At 49.1% G+C, this 14,384-nt stretch overlaps 1 protein-coding gene across 2 annotated transcripts in view; it reads right to left on the reverse strand.

The window, feature by feature from the left end:
* The window catches only part of MYO1D (myosin ID), a 348,475-nt gene that overhangs the window by 23,316 nt on the left and 310,775 nt on the right, over positions 1–14,384 (reverse strand). The window contains exon 22 of one of the 2 annotated variants that reach the window (XM_082603145.1): positions 1,506–1,653. The exons of the other annotated variant lie outside the window; for it this stretch is intronic. Within the exon in view, the coding sequence (XP_082459271.1) occupies positions 1,614–1,653 (40 nt within the window). The 3' untranslated portion in view covers positions 1,506–1,613. Of the gene's footprint in view, positions 1–1,505; positions 1,654–14,384 lie in introns of those variants that run through there. 2 annotated transcript variants of the gene reach the window in all.

Below are 14,384 nucleotides of genomic sequence, written 5' to 3' on the forward strand. Positions count from 1 at the left end.
GGCGTACCTTTCATTTCAGATGTAGGAATGACAGTGATGGGGCCATGGTATGTTATGGAAGCAAGATGATACTGCAGAGCCAACTGACTCAAGACCATGGTAAGTAAGAGTGGTCCAAGGGTGCTGGCTATTAATCAGTGTTTCATCATTTAAATACTAGGTGTAGCCTTCAGAACATGGAAGAAGTCATTCCAAAACAGAGCGTTAAGCCAAATACCTAACTATGTGTTGGATACAGTTGGTGTCTAGAAAATGCCTTTTATTTTAAAAATCTAATTAGACCATGGTGTGTCCTTTTTACAGACACTCCAATAGAGTGGCACATATCTGTTTTCCTTTTGCTTTTTTTTTTTTTCCCCTCGAAGATGAGGGCATCAGCTAGACCGTGAGCTAATCTGACATCTTAAGCCAGTGCCATTAGAGCGGCTATCAAAGATGGATGACACAAGGGTTATGGGTTGGGGGTCATTACTATGGTCTCAGTGCTCTTCATTACCAGCTTAGGTGGATGCTAATAGCAGCAGAGAACACTACCCCCCCCCCCGCCCCCTGCCCCCAATCAGGAGTTCAGGCCCTGGAAGCCCTGGTATTTCTGCTCTGGGGGCAGCAAACCCCATCTAGGTGAGGAACTGCCATAGCTGCTGCGTTCTCTCTGAGGCCAGATGAGGCACGTGCATTTCCATGACTGTCAGCTCCAGTCACTCTGGGGAGCGGCGGGCGGCCGCGGGGGGCCTCGGCCGGTCCTCTCACGCCAGGGTGACCACGGCGGGCCGGGGGCAGAGAGGCAGCCCATGTGCCGAAGGGCAGACGTCCAGGTGTGGGAAGAACAATACTTCTTGTTTTCTTAATCCTCTTTTTATTTTTATTTTTTTAATTTAATTTAATTTTTTTAATTTTTTTATTAGTTTCTGCTTTATAACAAAGTGAATCAGTCATACATATACATCTGTTTAATCCTCTTTTTAAAAGACTGGTTTCAAGTGAGGCATTAAGGTCCCCAAGAATAACAAACGGGCCCCGGGCCTGTCTATGCCTCCGGGTGAGGGGAGCGCGGGCTGCTTGATCCGGCACCTGCGGCGGAGCGGAGGCCAGGGGTCCAGGACCTGCGGCAGCTCGGGAAGGGCTGGTGCCGGGGAGCGTGGGGGCGGGGCAACAAAGGAGAGGGAGTCCGGGAGGGGAGGGAGGATGGAAGAGGGGGAGAGGGAGGATGAAAAAGGAAAGAGAGAGGGAGAGGGAGGAGGCGGGGAGCGAGCAAGACAAAGCGAATCTGCACCGCCCGGGTGGGCTGCCGCGGGGGAGGCGGCGCCGGGCCCAGGCAGCGGCTTTTAGCTCCGCCGCTCCCGCGGTCGCCATGGCAACGCGGGCATTAGCGATTCCATCTGACATTAAAATGCCGCCGCTGCCGCCGCCGGCCCGGAGCTGGGGTGCTTCGGCCGGCGGGTGGAAAATGTGTGCTCACACACACGCTTGCCCACCGAGGGGCCGGGTGGCGGGGGCCCCTTTTAGGCTGTAGTTTTATGCATCATTTATCGTGCACCCGCTTCCAATCCGCCCTCCCTCCTTCCGGCTGTTTTTGTTTGTTTGTCTTTCTAGAGAAGGTGATAATTGGGGGCTTAGATCATCTGCTGGCATATTGATGAGCTCACTGGGTTGCTAAAAGGGAATGGGAATAAGGATTTGGGTTAGCTAAGGGTATGTGACTGGTTTAAGACAAAAACATCAAGAAACGGAGTATTTGGGCAAATAGGCTTTCTTTCTCTCTTGCTTTCCTTCCTTCCTCCCTCCCTTCCGTTTTTTTTTAAAAAAAAACAGGGCTGTGAATTAGCCAGAAATAGTTAAAAGGAAAGGGAGGAGAAAGGGCTAGCCTGCAGACATGTGAAATAGGATTAGCGGAAACCCTGAAGACCAAGGCCCACGGGAACCATCCTGCAGCAGTTTGCCACACGTGACAATTTTCCTGCTCAGATTCCTGCTCCAGAAAAAGAAAATCAATCTGTGCACCCTTTTTTTTTTTTTTTTGGGTACTTGAAGCCCCACCCCATGGTATTCTCTCTCAAACTGTATTTCAGCACAAACAGGGAAAAGCTCATGAAACTGTACTCTGAGGGCAGAAACTGGCCTTAATCATCGCTGCAACTGCTGAGCCCATGATGGGACTCGCCACATCCCAGGCTAGGGCGATGGCTGGCCACGGTGCACAAGTGAAATCTGCAGAGAGGACTTCCGGAGACCAGCCTCCTGAGTGTAAGAGGGACTGGGCCCAGAAACATCCTGGGAGCACGATGCCTTAAGGCCTCGCCGTGAAGGCAAACAAAGACCAACGGGTGTGTCTGGGAAGTTTTTGAAAACTCAGCAGAGCATGGGCAGGAACAGGTGCCTTCTTATCCACCAGGTGAAGTCCCCCCTGTATGACACATATCGCCTGGGTCTGGAGCATCATACTTGGTAAGAAAATAAAGAGGGATGTTGATGAATACCGGGCATGTTGACAGGGCAGCATGGGCTGGCAGGGGCTGGCTCCCAGCTGCTCTGCGAGCTGTGGGATTCGCAGGAATGAGAGGGCGCCGTCTCTGACTGAACGGAGGGCCCTTTCCTGACCCATACAACTGGGTCTCTCTTTCTGGACAGGCACTGTGTCTACTGCAAGAGTCCTAAGTAGTTGGGGACCATCTGGGAAGCCACGCTGGCATCCCAGGGTACAGGAGGAGTCTTCTCAACCAGACCCTGCCACAGCCAGGGACAGAAAAACCATGAATAAGAATGAGAAATGCAAACTGCGATTACTCTTGTGTCCCAGAATTCTGACCTGATCATAGTCAAAGATGACTGGCAAAGCTCATCTTCCCGGCAGCTGGAGAATAAACAGGGAATGGAAGGGCTAAGATGCTGAGAACACAGGGCAGGGAATGAGCCCCCTCTGCTCAGCAAGGCCTATAGATAACACACTGTCTTTTAAAGGACTGACCGTAGAGACCAAACCTCCATTCTGGAAGCTGAGAATTCTAGAACTCGGCCTTGAGAGAGGCTCTAACCTTGAGGGCTGCTTTAAGCAGGGAAACATCTAGAACATTCTGGCCAGCAGGCTATTTATTCCCTCTGGACCTCTCCCTTAGGGACAGATGGGCGTGCCTCCCCCTAGTGTCACTGCATCCTGACAGTGAAGTTCTCCCAAACCATGACAAACAACCTACTCCTTAGAAACACACCTAAAATAGGGATGAGAAGGCTCAGGCGATGCACGCCGTTTCTGCAGTCTAAAAGGAGTATTCTGATGGTGAACGTTGGAGCAGTCTCCCTTTAGGGGCTGACTTTGTGTGATGAAGGCCCACAGATTCCCACACAATCATCAACAAACTGGAAAGAACTCTGAGGAAGTTAAAGGGAGAGGAATTTTCATGGCCTCATATAAGCTGCTCCTTTGCTTGGTAGCCTGTGCTTCAAGGAATATTAAATATTAAATAGATACTAGTGAAAGGAATGCCCAATAATTTAAAATGAGTTGGGAAAACCTTAATTGGCTGAGACATGGCTGGTGATTGCTTCTTTGTCCATGGAATCCTAACCAGCCAACCAGGATTAAGTAAATCTGTTTCTCCGGACTATTTCAAATATTCATGTCTAATTAAATGTCCATATTCTTCAGGAACAAATGATTTTTTGTTCTGTAGTTACAAGAAAAACTAAAAATGACAAAGTTATCATATAAATTCTGTTCCTGGGGTATCCTCCCAACTTGCCGTCCTGACTCCCATCTCACCATGGGAGGCCTGGTGTTCTCTCCTAATCATGAAAGCACTGGATTCAGGGTTAGGAAGCCTTTGGAGCAAAAGTATGTCCTCCATTGGTGGTCAGAATGAAAGAATTCTGCCCAAAACCACCATAATTTCTTGAAGGACTTCTTAATTTTTAGATGTTTCTTAAGATGAGATAAAGACTCCCCTTCTGGCACAGTGGTTAAGAATCCGCCTGCCAATACAGGAGACACAGGAAGCCCTGGTCCGGGAAGATCCCACATCCCGTGGAGCAACTAAGCCTGTGCGTCACAACTACTGAGCCCACGCTCCATGACTACTGAAGCCCGCAAGCCTAGAGCCCGTGCTTCGTAACAAGAGAAGCCACCGCAATGAGAAGCCCGTGCACCGCAACGGAGAGTAGCCCCCGCTCGCCACAACTAGAGAATCCCCGTGCGCAGCAACGAAGACCCAATGCAGCCAAAAAAGACGAGATAAAGTACTGTATATGCTTGGAGGCGATGCTGAGTGAACACACTAGGAAGATGAGCCATACTGTTTCCTTAACAGACAGCAGAGTCCTGAGGGAACGGGATACAGAACAAGTACCACGTGATGCTCAGATGAGGCACGATAGGAGGAGGATGGGATGACCTGGTACAAAGAGGACTGGGATATGAAGCCGAAGGGCAGTACAAGGACACTAATGATGGGGACCAAGGAAAAACCAGAGCAGAGGCAGAGAGGTCCCAAAGCCAAGACTGATTTACCCTACACTTTTGAGGATGGCCAGCGTTCCACTGAGCTATCTCACACTGCTTGTCCATCCCCTTACTATCCGTGTCCCCAAGCTTCTTGACAAGGGTGTGCTCTCACACCATATCCCCTGCCTGCCTGCCTGCCATGTGTAAGGCGGAAGACCACAGACGCAGAGGACGGAGGGCCTGAGGGCTTGTTAGTGGCCAGGACGAGAAGGGAGGAAGAGAGATGGGGGGATGGGAGGACAAGAGGGGTAGGAGGAAAGAGAAAAGGGGGTATTCAGCATAGGAGTGGACCTTTGTTACAATCCTACAGCTTCATTTTTTTTTTTTTTTTTTTTTTTTTTTTTCATTTTCCAGAGGAGGAACCAGGCCCAAAGAGGCTGTGAACTGGGCCAGATCACTTAGGTAGGTAGTGACAGAAGTGAAACTGTCACCCAGACCTCAGATTTCCAACTCAGCGTCCATTCATCTAGTTTATAAGAGGAAAGGAAAGGGTAAAAGTACCAGATATCACCAATAATGAAAGAGCAAAATGCAAATGAAAAACAGAAAAACTCTTCACAGGAAATGGAGAAGATTCTAGAAGTCAGTCTATTTAGCCTTTATGACAAAATAACAGAACCTGAGGCAGTGAACTAAAGCATCGTTGAGTCTGGTGGGAGCAAACCCCAACTTCTCCACTGACAGGCAGTGTGACTGGGGGCAAATTTCTAAACCTGTCCAGGCCTCAGTTTCCTTAATCATGAAATAGGGATAATGGTAGTATCACCCCTCATATAGATTTTGTGAAGATCAAAAAATCGTGATCTGTGGCAAAGAGCTTTCTCAACAGTGTCTGGAGTATAAACACTTAATAAGCATTTGTGGTTACTATTATTATGATTACTACAGAGCTGCTACAACCGGGGACAAATTCGTTTTTCTTACTAGAAAAATGCAGTAAAAAATATTCATTGGTGGTTTCTCTGTATGGGAAAGCATATCTATTTTCTTTGGGGCTAAATGAGTATATCTTTTTGAGTTTCCCACAATATAAAAAGCATCCTTTTGCTTTTGTCTTTGGTGAAGCATGCTTCCTTCTGATGTCACCTTACTCTTTCTTCCACTGCAGAGAAAGTCCCAGTCTCAGTTTCACAACTAAATAAAAGGTTGCTTCTTAGCAGAGCGGCACGAGCTCTCACCACGCTACCAGGGCCGAGGTGTAGGATGGAAACGAGGAGGAGGTGACATTTCTACATTTCATTACTCTTGTTTTCCGTAGGAAGTCAACTGGACTTGGATTAGAGCTGAGATTAGGAATCCTCAGTCTGAAAGAGTTCAGGTGGCACCATACATTTTTCACCATCTATAAAATGGGTACCACAACGTTGAACCAATTAATATGAAAGGGGAACAGCAGGCTCCTGGGGTCCAGCAGTGTTATTTCTTCGACCTCTCAGGTGATAATCCTCTGACCACTGATCCAGTGGCTCAAAGACAAACCTCCCCTCTCTCCTTTCCCTTGCCCATCCTCATACCCATGTGGATTTCTTGGGCTACCTCACTTAGAGACCTGACTCCTGAAGGGTTTTACATTCCTGGTTATTTTTAGCCTCATTTAGTCAAAGTCTTCAAACACGGTCACCACATGGCATGCAGCTGTGGAAAGCAGCTGCTGTGGTTTGATTTCCAGTCAGCATTACTTGACATTTCTTATCAGGTGATTTCTAAAAGTCCCTGTGCCTTTTTTTCAGGTGATCCCAAGAACTTTTTTCCCCTGGTGTCTTAGGTGTGACACCTGAGCTGTGCATCCGATAAGCTGCTCCAGATTAGGGATGAATCCAGAACCCTGCTAGAAAGGAAGATGTATTTCAGCTTCTAGGACTCCAATTTCTCTGCCCCAGAACTATCAGGTCTGAGACGAGAGATACTGCGGTGGGCTCTGGTTCTGACAGCTTCCTTAAGGCCCTCCCTCTAAGCTTTCCAATTTGAGAAAGGGGGCCACTGTCTCTTGGGGTCTCAGGAAGAAAGCAGAGAGGATGAATGAAGCAGCCTTCTGGCCTGCGGGGAGCCTCCCTTCAGTGACAACAGCTAAAATGTACAGGAGGCTGGGTTACTCAGCTGGGGGGAGAGCTGGGCTGGACCACATGCTTCCTCCCGCTTCTCACCATCTTTTCTCCCCCTGAGACACTTCCCTCCCCATCTCTCTGGGTCAGGCAGCTGTTAGTCTATTGGTTTCAGCCACATACACCCATCTGCCATGATGCTTTTGCCTTCAGGCCTTTTTGCACATGCTGTTCCTGCCTGGAAGGCTCTTGGTCCATTTTCCAGACCAACTTCTATTTGTCATTTGACTCTCAACATCAGCATCACTTTTGGGAGCCTTTTCGGATCCTTCAGGACAAGGCTGACTGTCTCTTCAACGTACTTAACACATTGGATTGTCATCGCCTGTTTACTCATCCAGTATGCCCTCCCCACAACTAGACTGTAAACTCCTGGGCAGGGTTGGGGTCTGGTTCTCTGTTGTCTCTCCACTCCCTAGCCCAGTGTCTGGCCCAGCACACAGTAGGTGGTCTGTACGTATTTGCTGAATGATGTTGCAGACTCACCAGGCGCTCCCTCTTTCTTTCCTCCCTCCCGTACAGTTTTCAGACTGTATCCAGCCCTGCTCCTGAAACCCATTCTCTAAGCCTCTAGTTCATCACTGTATCGATTCAGATCAAGTCCTTTGTGAATTCTGGGTTTGAAAAAACTCTTCAATTGTGCTTACAGGTATGAAAAGGTGACGCTGTAGACACCTGGATAGTGTCCGTGTCTAAGAGAAATACATTAAGGAAACATGGAAACCAGGGCTGGATAATTGGAAGGAGCTAGAGACTTTTCCTTTGTCTCCTGGTCATTCTCCTGCATGAAGCCTTTGTTTTTTGTGGGCTGGTAAGTCCGGACCCCTATTTTCAAGGCATAGTTCTTCTCTTTTTTTTGGCTGTGTTAGGTCTTCCTTGCTGCGCGTGGGCTCTCTCTAGTTGTGGCGAGCGGGGGCTACTCTTTGTTGCGGTGCGCGGGCTTCTCATTGCGGTGGCTTCTGTGGTTGCAGAGCATGGGCTCTAGGCGCGCGGGCTTCAGTAGTTGTGGCTCGCAGGCTCAGCAGTTGTGGCGCACGGGCTTAGTTGCTCTGTGGCACGTGGGATCTTCCCGGACCAGGGCTCGAACCCGTGTCCCCTGCATTGGCAGGAGGATTCTTTTTTTTTTTTTTTTTTGCGGTATGTGGGCCTCTCACTGTTGTGGCCTCTCCCGTTGTGGAGCACAGGCTCCGGATGCACAGGCTCAGCGGCCATGGCTCACGGGCCTAGCCGCTCCGCGGCATGTGGGATCCTCCCAGACCGGGGCATGAACCCATGTACCCTGCATCGGCAGGTGGACTCTCAACCACTGCGCCACCAGGGAAGCCCCAGGAGGATTCTTAACCACTGCTCCACCAGGGAAGCCCCAGGCATAGTTCTTCTTGATGAGGAGATAGCAGAGGTTTCCAACCAAGAAAAATCTTCCATTGACCACCTGGAACTGCTTTCCATTTCCTTTTGAGAGAATTCTTGCAGTGGAGAGGAAGTGTTCTGTCACATACGGTCCCCACGAAGTCCCTTCTTCTCCCCACCCCCAACTTTCTGCTTCTGGCAGATAGGAGCTGATGCCAGAGCCCGCAGTTATCAGCAGTGCCGGACAGCACCACCGCTGGCTTCTCCACGGCGACTCTTCATAGGATCATTTCTCACCTTTTCACAACGGGCGTCTTTCCCCAGCCCTCACCATCACGTGGTACCTTTATGCAGCGGTATACATGGTGTTTACGATGACAGCACATGCCTCTTGTAACTGTAACACAGTATTTGGCGTGGGATTCAACTTTTTGCCTGAAAAAACGTCACAGGAACAAGACCTCCATCCAAACGCAGGGCTTCAGAATGACACTAGTGGCATCTGAAGCCGTGTCTGGTGCCTCCAGATCCACCCTGTATGCTGGTGAGATAACTGGCTGGTGGTGGCCCACCACAGCAGGGTGGGGGGCCCGCGTGGCTATCCGAGGGGTGTGGGCAAGATGAGTGGTGACTGGGTGTCTAGTCTGTTGAGATATTGCCAGGCACCGTGGGCCAGGGGTCAAGGATCTGCTTCCTACCCTTGCTGGCTTGACATTCTAAAGATGCCCCGTCAGACAGGCAGAGGCAAGACGTTCCCCGCACGAGTCAAAGCTAAGCAAACGCAAAACAACTTGATTCTCATGGTAACAAAACTGGCCTGTTTGGGGTCTACCCAGTTTAAGGCTTGTGCCTGTCCTGGCCCACCAGGTTTGGGGGAAGAAGGTGTCCTGACTGGAGGACACGTTTAACGTCCTCTGCCCTCTGGAGGGCTGGCTGCGAGACACCCAGGACCCCGTGGCTTCTGCAGATGGCAGAAAGTACAAAGATAACAAGCACAAGGGCAGTGCTGGGAAGCTGGTCTCCTCAGATTCAGGAAGTCAAAAGGGAGGGTAGCTAACCCTTCCATAGAACTTGGGGGTATGCGTGTGGGAATTATGGGGATGGGCAGAGGGTAGGCTGAAGAACAGCCCCGCAAAAGACAGCCACATCCTGACCCCTGGGACCTGTGACTGTAACATTATATTGCAAGAAAGGACATTGCAGATGTGATTACATAAGGATCCCGAGATAGGGAGAGGATCCTGAATTATCCAGGTGGATTCTAAGGGCAATCACAGGTGTCCTTGTAAGAGGGAGGCAGAGGGAGATTCGACACGGACAGAAGAGAAGGATCAGGGAGGCAGAGGCTGGAAGGATGCGGCCACAAGCCAAGGGGCGCCGGTTGCCCCAGAAGCTCGAGGAGGCAAGGAGCAGATTCTCCTTAGGGCGTCCGGAAGGAGCACAGTCCCGCTAACCCCTTGCCTTTAGTCCAAAAGCAAATCAGCGATACTGATTTTGACTGCTTTCGGCCTACTGACCTGCAGTACTGTGAGAAAACAGATTTCTGTTGTTCAAGCCAGGGGTCCCCAACCCCCAGGCCGCAGACCGGTGCTGCTCTGCAGCCGCACAGCAGACGGTGAGCAGCCGGCCTGCGAGCAAAGCTCCACCTGCCACTCCCCAGCGCTCGCATTACCGCCCATGGAAGAACAGTCGTCCACGAAACCAGTCCCTGGTGCCCAAAAGGTTGGGGACCACTGGTGAGCCACCAAGTCTGTGGTTATCTGTTACAGCAGCAATGAGAAACTAAGCTACAGTTTAGGTAGATGGGCCAGTTGATAAGACTTCTGACTCAGTTCCAACAAGCATTGTAAGGGCGGGAGCAATAAGAGAGAACAAGCATTTCACAGTATTATATTCACTACGCAGAGCCAGTATCAAAATTCGGAAGGAACACACACATACACACACCTACCCCTCCTGGATGTGAATCAGCAACTGCTCTTATCTAGCTTTGCAGCGTTAGGCCACCTCTAGAGTCATTCACCGCAAATTGGAACAGGCAGCTGTGAATCGAAAAAAAGAAGTGTGGGACCATCTCCCCCAGCTTAAGCGGGGAGAGCCCAAGAAGGCATCGCGGACACACGATGGAGACAAGGAGGGAAGCAGAGGAAGATGAGGAGAGGCTTCCCTTTGAGGTGTGTACATCCTGGTCAGCGGGGAGAGGAACACACGCCTCAGAACAAGGGAAGGGAAGGACCTGCCTGCACCTCTAAGAAGCTGCTCCCTCAGGGAGAATACGGGGTGAAGGAAGCCCTGACCCTTTTCCTGTTCCATCTTAAAACTCTTCCCTAGGGATAAGTGGTATCCTCCTGGGTGGTGATTTATTTTTAAAAAGAGGACTACAGGGGCATCTGATTTCTGGGTGCGCTTTGTGGCCGCGGCCAGCACGGGTAGTACGGGTGCCGCTTTGGGTGGGTGCGATCTTTGGGCTCCTGTGGCATTTGGGGGTGGGGTGGGTGTCATTTAGCTTAGGGAACGGCTTCCAGCTTAGGAGGCTATGGTGTTTCTATGGTCTCTCCAAGGGAAGACGAAGGGGCACAGGAGGTGAGAAATGCCCGGGGGCAGGGACGATCACTCTCTCCATGGTCCCGGCAGCAATACCAGAGGCTCTCCAGAGACAGGCTCCCGGCCACGGAGGAGGCCCTGTGCTGACTCCCCACGGGTCCACAGACGTGGGGACCAGTCCCCTCACTGTGGCTGGGGCCACAGCCCCGGGCTCCCAGTTGGACCGACCCTTGAACGATAACGTCTTAAACCCCCAATTCATTTCCAGTCAGTGCCACCTACTAAACATGCACAGTATCCGCGGCGCTGGAGGAGGAGGGGGAGGTCGGCACAGAGGAGGCTGTGTGAGGCTTTGCAGGAAAAGTACAGTGGGCCCTAAACAACACAGCTTTGAACCGCGCTGGTCCCCTTACACACAGATTCGTTTCCATGGTAAATACAGCAGTATTCCACCATCTGAGGTTGGTTGAATCTGTGGGTACAAAGGAACAAGGTATATGGAGGGCCGACTATATCTACCTGGATTTTCGACTGTGGGGAGGGTTGCACCCCTAACCCCCGTGTTGTTCGAGGGCCAGCTGCAGTGGGCACAGTCTCCTTTCTCCAGGGAGAAACAAAGACAAAGACCTAAACCAGACAAAGATACAGGTGGCAGATGTCTTAAGGCACTGAACCCAAGAGGAACTAGCAAAGGAGCCAGAAGATGTGTGCTCGTCAAGCCCCCAATTCTCCTGCCTCCGTGGCCTTTGGTTTTAAGTCTTTTTGTCCATCTGTAAAATAGGGTTAGTATATTTACAAATGGCTTGGCTTATTAAAGACAATTGAATGTGATAATGTATGTGAAAGCGCTTTTTAAGTTACAGTAATTGTGTCCCAACCTATGATATAATAATGTACCGCATAAGGAAATATAAAACATGATACTAATGAGGGGTAGAAACAAATACAGACTGTTAGCTTCATGCCAAGAATATAATAATAATTTCATTGTGACTCATCAGGACACGCTGGGACAATAATGAGAGACATCTTTCCAGGCCTCCAAGAGCCGATCTACCCCAACTCCAGCCACAGGCAGTGGTGCCCAGGCCAGGACCACACTCCCCAGCCTCAGGGCTTGAGCCTGGATGGAGGTCATGTGATACAGAGTGGCCCTTCCTTGGGATTCATAGCTTTTGAAGTAGGAAAGATTTTCTCTTTCCTGTAAGTTGCTATGCTGGCATAATTCAAGCCTGGAGCTGCCCATGGCCACGTTTTCCCCCGCGTAGAAGAAGCCTGGAGTAAGGCAGAATGAAGCCAACACACAGAGACTGGGGGAGTGGGGCCGAGAGAGTCCGGCTACGGGAAGAAACAAGGGTCTCGCTTCTAGTGCTTAAGCCCCCAGGGTCCTCCAACTCTGTGAGTTCCTTCCAGGATATTCGATTTGGGGTTTAAACTGGTCGCTTCATCTGAAAGAGCTCTGATTTATAGTGTGAGCTTACTGTGCAATACTAAATAAACCTTGATGAAGGGCAAATAAGAATGTTGCTGGAAAAAGATTCTACAAAGGTCATTGTTTTTCCTGAAAAACAGGAGATCAGCTCAGCATTTGGAGATATCAATCCCCAGTTTTCTAAACCTGGCTCAGCATTAACCACCTTCTGTATTAATCAAACAAAAAGGCCACGTGCATGCATCATGATGGATACTAGGAGAAGCTAGATTATTCTAACACCTGACGAGCATGACCAGCATGGGGAAGTGAATTCAATATATACACAGAAAATAACGCTGAAATGTGGACAAGAGTGACTGGGACAACATTGCAGCTTCTAGACTATTAAGCACCAGTTATTATTTTTCATACTGTTTGCTTACTGAACAGGAAAAATTCATGTTTCAACAGTAGTGTCAGGAATCACAACATGGTACTATCTTAGAGGCCACTGAACGTAAAGCTTACACTTGCTCTTAATGGCTACATCATCATGTGGCTGCAAAGCGCCATCACAGAGCTGATCTGCTCCATCTAATCTGATCTGCTCTGATCTAATCCATCATGCTCCTATAGGGTAAGAAGACTCTCAAGGCCCTACCCTGCACCGTCCCTGGCTCCATTATGGCTACTGAGAATGCCATGGACGACATCTAGTTTAAGCAGCGAGAAGACAATTCTCTGAAACAAGTACCAGAGACAAAGGAATGATAAAAATATGAATGTTTCTCTGAACACTCTTCTGATCTCCATCTTTCTTTTCTCTTTTAACCAGACAGGATCTGCCTTCTTTGGAACCTCTACACAAGTTTATATCTGCTACTAATAGGGCCTACTCAGTGACACAAACCCAGAAATTAAGAGACTGTAGCAGATGAAACAGTATAGTCCCAACCCCTTGTGGTGACCCACGGCCTTAAAAGAGGTGCCCATAGTGGGGTATTCGGATTAATCTAAGAAGCATAAATGGGGGATTATTCAAAGTCCAGGAGAACCAGTATTGGGTAGATGATCTCACTAAAAATTCTATGTGCATCTTAGAATACGTAGAGACTGGTGTGTTCATTCTGTCACAGCAGAGCTGAGCCCCCCTGCTCCCATTACTGGGTGTAAAACAATTCTATTTACCTTTATCCACACTAAGGTTATTTTGCACGGTGGTACGAAATGAATGAGAGAGATCCTCTTTAAGAAGCCAGCCTTCATTATGGTGGCTTGCTTCCCTGGGCGTTCCAGGTCAATGAATTCAGTCAATAGTTGGTTTTCTACCTTCGCTCCTGTCCCTTGATGTCCCTGAAGTGCCTGATGTGGTGGCTTTAGAACCCCCTCTTACGTGGCCTCCGTGGTCCAGCACGTTCTCGTCTTCCTGCTCCTTAACTTTCCCGTCCTCTTCTCCCCACCTCTCCCCTCTTCCTCCATGTGTATGGCTTCATTTCTATATGCTGATAACTCCCAAATCTATACCTATAGCCCATCTGAATCCCCAGCCTTAGATTCAGCTGCCTCCTGGGCATCTCCTCTTGGTCCGTTTATTGTACAACCACCCACCTGAGAAGCCTGCAGATGCTCCTAGACTCCACCCTCTTTCTCACACCATGTCTCTCCTTTCATCCTTACGACCCCTCCACTACCCACACTTCCATCGAATCTCACCCAAATCACTGTAACAGCTTCCCTTCCGGTCTCCCTGCCTCCCTTCCACTCTTCAAGCTGCAACCAGAATGATCTTACAAAGATATAAACATGTAAGTTACAAATCTGATCTCTGGCTTGAAGCTCTCCTTGAGCTCCTCCCTGCTCTCAGGAACAAGTCCAAACTGTTGCCGCTATCTCTGTGATCTGCTTGACTCTCCTGTTCCGGGCTCCAGACCTACTCAACTATTTCCAGGTACTCCTCGGCCCTGCTCACAGTTCCTGGCTTTCACTTGCTTTTCACTTTGCCGGCACACTCTTTCCTGGTCACCCCTTCCCTATTCCAAGTTTATCCTAAGGAAATAATCTGAAATGCCAACATGTATTTATTATAGGATACTCATCGCAGCACAAATTACAATAAAAAAAACCCCTGAAAACTACCAAAATGCCAACAAAAACAGTTTTAGAGTGACTGCATGAAGTTTTGTGTTCCTGGGAAATTGCTCATAGTATATTAAGTGAGAAAACCAAATTATGGGACTTGCTTTCCATCACAACTTCATAGATGATACTAAAATAGCAGCAGTAGTTATTTCTGCATGGCAGAATTACTGGTGATTTAAATTTTCTTCTTTAGACTTTTCTATGTTTTTCACAATTTACCCATGAACATGCAGTAATTACTTTCCTAATTAGGAAAAAACGCAGTGATTTTTTTTTCTTTTTAAAGAGGAATATCCCTGAACCAGGTAATACGAGGGTAGATGTAGACAGACCAAGTCTC

This window comes from Mesoplodon mirus, assembly GCF_964341445.2.
Source record: "Mesoplodon mirus genome assembly, chromosome: 18".
Taxonomy (NCBI): domain Eukaryota; kingdom Metazoa; phylum Chordata; class Mammalia; order Artiodactyla; family Ziphiidae; genus Mesoplodon; species Mesoplodon mirus.